At 40.0% G+C, this 7,117-nt stretch overlaps 1 protein-coding gene across 1 annotated transcript; it reads right to left on the reverse strand.

The window, feature by feature from the left end:
• Positions 1-495: 495 nt before the first annotated feature.
• On the reverse strand, positions 496-5,341 carry LOC128356841 (kazrin-A-like). The gene is made up of 7 exons (XM_053316999.1): positions 4,574-5,341; positions 4,324-4,442; positions 3,503-3,734; positions 3,257-3,358; positions 2,450-2,616; positions 2,146-2,287; positions 496-1,766 (listed from the first exon to the last, which is right to left on the reverse strand). The coding sequence occupies exons 1-7, from the start codon at positions 4,673-4,675 to the stop codon at positions 1,608-1,610; spliced, it is 1,023 nt and encodes a 340-aa protein (XP_053172974.1). The 5' UTR covers positions 4,676-5,341; the 3' UTR covers positions 496-1,607.
• Between the last annotated feature and the right edge of the window lie 1,776 nt (positions 5,342-7,117).

Consider the following 7,117-nt stretch of genomic DNA (forward strand, 5'->3'; position numbering starts at 1 on the left):
TCCATTCATTCATTTTCCTGTATATCATTTCCTCTTTCCCACACTGTCAAAGATCCTTTTGCTTATAAATTTAATACATTCCTAATCTGACAAATCAACTTGTAATAATCTCCTTTGTGTTTGCTTTTGTTGGTCTGTTTATGTTTTATCCACTTGGGGGAAGTCTAGTTCATAACAACCCAAAAGACACACAGCATTGAAATGTTATCGCCTTATAAAGTTATTATGGCATGTTAACAAACAGTTGAATATTAAAGGACCTAGCATTTATTTCCTTAGTACAACATCTGGCTCTGTAGCTTCCACATGTGCTTCACCATCTACTGTAGATCCTAAATTTGCAGTTTGGTGCTGGACAAGTAGCTTACAGTAGGTTTACTGAAGTTTTTTGTTGCTGAAAACAACATTGATTAAAGCAGTAAGACTAAACTGCACTGTAAGTCTTTGGCTGTAAAAAAACAAAACCGTGAGTAATCTCTATAGAGCTGCAGAGTTGGCTGATCATTCTCTGTGGGTTTGTAATTGTGCAACCAAACAATACATTCACATTAAATGTAATCATTTTATTCATTGTTAATATGAAAACAATATTGACTTGTGGAACTTGAAACATTATTATTTTGATATGCTGCTTTTCATCACCATTTTCTTCAGAGACACTTCAGAGACACCACAGTTTAAGAGGTTACATCCACAATCCACCCATGTCTCTGTTGGACTTCCTGCTGAAGATGTGTGCAACAGTGCAATCATGATATTTTAATGTATTTCTTTTATTTCATTCAAAGGAACAGTCTTACCTTTTCACATATTTGCATCCTCACACCTTTTAGCCCATAGGCCTCCATGGACGTACAGCTCTGCAGTCATCTTTTGTTGGCATTGCCCACATATTTTTCCATATTCACTGCACAGTATAAAACATCAGAATAGGGTGCTACATTTGTTTGGACAAAACAGTGTAAATGTGCAAGATGAAAAATGACTATCAAACATATACCCAAGATTTTAAAATTCAATTCAGGTCTTTTTTTTTTTGTTCATTGTCCTCAGCTACATTGGCAAGGCATCACAAACAGCAGAAATTTAAACAACTGAATCAAGCAAGAACAATTTACACTGATAAGAAACTTTTTTTCCCCGTTTTGTCATCAAGTACCCTGTATACTACAAACTGTCTTTTTTAAAATCTCATTTCCTTCAGAGAAACACAAGTCAACAAAAACAAAACTGCCAAGTCACATCCTGCCTGGTTCACAAAGAACCATTCACACAAAGAAATAGAAAAATAATCATTTAGCTTCAGTCCTCCATCTCTTGATTCTGGCGTTGGGGAATAGAAACAGTCGCCCTCGAAACAATCAGAACACCACTGGCACACAATGACTCTGACAGGGTTTTCCTCAAACCAGGAAACTTGTAGAAGAAAAAAGAAAAAGAAAAAAAGAAACCCATCCCTTTAAAAAGTGCAATCTTTACTGTAAAGGCTCATCTTGAGAAAAAAAATAACCATCTCATGTTCAGGTACACAGAGAAGACAAATGTCTGTGATGTAAATTGAGGTTGTGATGACATTGATGTCCGGTGTTCGTCGCACTCTGGTGACCTCACACGTTGGTGACCTCTATGCTGGTGTAACCACGGATAGGGCTTCCCTCTGCTCTGGGCGGAGTATGGTCTCGACCTTCCCGTGGCAGGGAGCCGTAGCTGCTATGGCAACTCAAGTCCCGCCCGCTGCGAGCTTTGGGGCTGAAGCCTGTTGGAGGCTGAAACAGAAATACTTAATTTTTTACTACAAATACTTTGTGCTAGTGATGGCAAGATTATTATTACAGATCATTTGATGAGGGAAATATTCTCTAATCTTGTATAATGTAAGCATATTTTACTATTCATCAGCCTAGGTGTATTATTTTCTTGATTGTTGTATCCAGCCTGCTGGTATACAGCTTGTCTCGCCCTATTAATTTTACACACCTGCTGTATCAAATCTGTTTTACGCAGGAACAATTTCCTCTGCACTGTTAGTACTTGCAGAATAAAAGTGTCCAACTCAGATTATGATAACTACATCGAAATATAGGCTCACATGAAGAGAAACAACTCTTGAAAGCATCCAGTTTGGTCACCCCCACCCCCCACTACCTTGACAGCCCTTCTTCTCAGTGAGCCCTCGTCATCAGTGTGCCGGCTGGTTGAGCTTGGTGGCCTGCCCAGGGAGTTCTGCCGAAGCAGGGTTGGTGGTGTTCCCTGGCCTAGACGTTCATAGTCCTGTTTGGCATCTGTCCTGCAGGGAGCACAGGAGGGGAACAGAGTGTCGGGAAAAGGCATTTGCAGTGTAACATATAGAATTTGTTCTCAAACGTCAAAGATAGTCCCACCTAGTAACCCCTAAACAGGCTGGACTGGAACCTACAGCTGGAGTTTTTGGCTGGTGTCTGTATCTCACCTGGCTGAGCAAATCAGAGTTTTCATCTCCTCAACAAGGTGTCTGCGAACCATGTGTTTGTTGTTGGGGATCCCCAGCACTGTCGCCATGGCGTCAGTGTTAAAAGTCGGGTCAAGCACCATGACAGCACCATGAACTCCACTGTTTAAGAGGCTTTCAGCAAACTCCTGAAAGAAAGACTTTTTTCATTCATAAAATCAAATCTAGAATCCTCTGATGGTACACTCAGGCCACGTCTGGCTAAAGCTAAAGATGGGGATATAAACTGTCGCTAAAAAGTGATGACAAATTTGCTCTGTGACAAAGAACATAGTGATTCATTTGTTTTTGTTTGATATGAGGACAAATTCAAACCTCCTAAGGATATTAACAGGATGTCAGCCCAAACAGTTTTATCACTACACACCCTGATTGTAGTCATGCCTGATGATGGAAACACACTTCCCTATATCAAGACAGTAGACAGTGTTGATTACGGATATTCATATTGTATCATAATCATAGAGGATGTTATCTATACAGTTTTTTAATCATCTAGTAACAGCTTAGAAGTGCAATAATATGGGTTTTCATCACTCTGTAATGATAAGGACTGGTAAGTAAACATAATTACACACAATACCACGTGACAGTCCTCCTACAACACTCAATACATTTAAGATCTCTTGATCAAAATATTTGTTTGGTTGCATGGACTGTAGTGACCTTTGGCTGGAAATGTGTCAGCTTCAGTTTAAAAAGAAGATACTATATTTATATACATGTTAAGACTGCTATTTTACATTTGCTCCTCCTCTCTGTCCTCACCTTCAGGTCAATGTCTCTGATCCATTTGATGACTCGATGAGAGGTCCATACCAGTGGATCAATGTTCTGGTGCTCACATTGTACCCGGCGAGCCTGGAGTGCCTGGAAACCATTTTAATAAACACTATATATACATTGCTGAAAGGTTCAATTTTTTACCTGTATAAAAAGTGTATGTAGCTACCGCATGCACCGTGTATATATACTTGGTATATATGCTTTACATGTGTGCATATTCTCACTTACCTCCTTGTCGAAATTGAGCAAGTGTAGCAGTTCGATGCCTAGTAGCAAGCTGACCTGGTGGAACTTTTTGTTGACGTTGAGGTGGCGTTCAAGGTCGCGACGTGTCAGAGAGTTCAGCATGCGGCCGTCTATCAGGTGTGTGTGAAAAGCTTGAGAATACTGAGGCAAGCCCACATCACTTAACCAGGCTTTAGCCACCCAGTGGTGATCCATATCTGCAGCCTTGGACAACCTGCAGACAGAGAGCAGAACAATTTCTTTAAGTCTCTTCATGGTATCTAGCAATGCAGATCATTTTGGACTTCTGGCTTAATAAAATGAAGATGAATGGACTTTCATTTGTGGTGCTCAAAGCTGTGGAAAATGATGTTCCGTGTTACATTAGAAGCTCTACAGAACTCACTGTAAACTCTTTTATAGGGACTGTATTATTTGTAGTAGTAGTTCAGTAGTTCCAAATTGAACTGTTTGCTCTGAGTTAAATGATCCTGAGAAACAGGAACATTAATTCTGGAAAGACACATTTCTTTTAAATATTTCAAATGTTCTTTTTCAGAGCTTACAGGTTGCAGAACTGACCCTTTAACCTGGCTACGCTTACTGTTCATTGAGGACAAATCATCAAACTATTACAGGACAAACACAAACATTCACATATAGAAAAACATGCGTGTCATTCATCTGTTGGAGGCCTTGTCGGAACACTTATGATCCCACATTACAGTGTATGAATGTTGTTACTATAACCCACCAACAGATGGCCCTGTAACAGCACATCACATTACAGTGTATTTAACACTGTATCTGTTTCCCTTCCTCACCCTCTGCCATTCTCAGCATCTCTGTAATCCTCGATGGCAAGACGGAGTTTACGGCGATGCATTAAACTGCTGACACCTAAACCCAGCTCCAGGTCCTCATCCGTCAACCCCAGTAAAACCTGCAAAATGTCAAAGTAACCTTGTTTAAGTCAACTGCAACAAAACAATACAATACAAGTTTTTCACAATTGCAACTGTGCCATATGAATCTGTCTAAAAATGTATAATCCTATCAGTGTTTTCTTTCTACCTTGCCACTCTTCACATTTTCCGAGCAGGTGCGGATGTACATGGGCATTGCCATGACAACTTCAAGCCAAGCCTGCACAGTGCCCGCCCTCCACTGAGACATGGGTGTGGTCCTGGCCAGCTCCACCTGCTGCAGGCGGTCCAGCTGGTCCTCAGAGCCATCTGACAGGCTAAGGCTGAGGCGGGTGGGGCTGGAGAGGCTGTCCGAGTCTGGGTGAATGAGTGAGGGGAGGGGAGAGGAGACATGTGGGTGATGCAGTTGAGGGAGTGAGTGAAGGTAGAGGTGGTAGTGGGTATAGTGAGCAATAAAAAACAAACAAACAAACAATTAATTCCAACATAGTGCAACAAATTGAAATCATAACATCAGCTGAGTGCGGGTAGGGAACTGGGTGGTGACTAATTTCTGCCAAACTAACACGCCTTTAACATCACTCTAAGCTTTTGGCTGCATGACAACAAGCTAAGAGTTTGCCAATAATGCTGTCAACAAAGTTACAGCTTCTATAAACAAGCTCTTCACTAAGAGAAGTTAATTAAACAGGCAGCTGGTTGAGCTGATGAAATAACATGACTCATCTGTTTAAATTAGCCTGCAGCAGCAGCTCTACTAAAATAACTCCCTGCAATCTGGAAATCTATGTATGTTTTCAATAATTATAATCATATAAACTCTACCTCATCATCCTCAAATTGTTCCCTACAGTTTTGTAATGCTTACCTGTTATGTTATTAAGATGACCCAGTTATTTCCTGTTTATATTTTCTCATGATTTCAATGTCTGGAGGCGTAATTACTCCATGAAAACTCATCACTGGTCACTTTGTTTCAACCTCAGCATTGTGGGAGCCATTTCATTTTCACGTCTTTACCAGTGGGTGGCAATCTAGTGCCAGTTTTGTGAGCAGTGGTGCTGCTAGCATCATGTATGGTTTTAAATATTGAACATACTATCATGGCTCTTGTACTTCAGGTGTGAGGTGTTTTGCTGTTGTTTTCACTGACAGAGAGAAGTGTTTCTTTTTAATAATAAAACTGATATACCTCAATGTCACCTGTTTTCTCAAATACTTACTGCTACACATACTGTACTGCTCTTGATGCAGTCCTAAAACTGTGCTGATGGTGCAATCATTACAGAACACCATGGCTCATGCAGGGACTGTTTATGGACTTCAGCTATCAAGGCTAAAGCTGTATGGACTCCTGGGAAGTTAATGAGCCTTTGGTAAAAGCATCCAGACTGAGAGCTCAGTTAAGAAGGACAGCCACAGACTACATGTTTTATTTGTTGGAGTCTTTACTCTCCACATGTATTTCATTTCATGTCTTACTTCAGTGGAAAAATAAAGATGTGAGATTGGGTGATGCTCTTGATTTGCATGTTTCACAATGAAATTTCAAATGGAGGCCAACAAATAATAAATCCAAGAGTGTTATATTCTGCGGTCTTGTCTGTTACTGTCTCTCCTTGTTTCTGTTGTTTTCAGCAAATGGAAACTCTCCTTTCTGGCTGCCTTAATGCACCGCTGTGTGTTTTCTCAAAAAGAGATTCACGGCTGAATGATTGTAGGGTCTGAATAAACAGATTTTTATTAAACTTGACTTCAGTAATTCATCTCAAACTGGATGCTTTTATGTTCTCTCCTAAGAGCAATGCATAAACTGAAGGCACACTTCTAAGTGTTCCTCTGTGAGCAATTCATTTTAAGCTGAATAAATGGGCTCTTTCGACACGAAATGCACTCTTGTCCAGGTACAAGGTCTGCTTCTCACATCCAAAATCCTAACAAAGACACGTCAGATTAAGAGCTGCTAAATGGATTGTTTGACATCCAGTTAAAGTCAAAGCTGTTGTGGCCTCTCTATGAACTTACACTTTTAAAAACTCACTTAGAGTGGAGTGCCTTAGAATAACATCCTACAGATATGTAGTTGTATTACTGTGAGGAGTTTTCCTTTATCTGAAGCCATATAGTAAGTATTTGGTGTGAAGTTTTTTGTAAACACAGATGGATTGCTCATCCCATTGGATGGAGAGAAGAGCAGCAATTACACTTCACATGAGACACGGCAGACTGTTTTGTTTAAGCAGTACTTATATGTGTCCTTCAGCAGGTGTATTAGACCTTATTGCTGCAGCACATCAGCCTTTCTGACGCAATGTTATACTTGAGCTAGGTCAGAGAGGAGCAGGTTATGCTGTGTGCCAAGATGCACATTATATTTCCAGATTTTGGAATGAAAAATGTTAAACAATTGAATATATCCAGAATTTACATTTTTTCACTCAGTGTGGGTTGCAACCAGAAGGCAACTGACATCAGTGTACATTTTCATGAATATTGGACATTGCATGTAGGAGGTAATAACTGTAAGGCAATGAGCCTTAAAGGAATAGTTTGATATTTTGTTAAATGTATATATTCACTTTCTTGCAGAGTTTGTTGATGCCATTCTTGTGTCTGTGTGTGTGTGAATATATATATATACACATGCAATATGAAAATTGTATTGATTTACTCATCTGTATCTCTGCAACAA

The sequence above is a fragment of the Scomber japonicus genome, chromosome 4, assembly GCF_027409825.1.
Source record: "Scomber japonicus isolate fScoJap1 chromosome 4, fScoJap1.pri, whole genome shotgun sequence".
In the NCBI taxonomy this organism is placed as follows: Eukaryota; Metazoa; Chordata; class Actinopteri; order Scombriformes; family Scombridae; genus Scomber; species Scomber japonicus.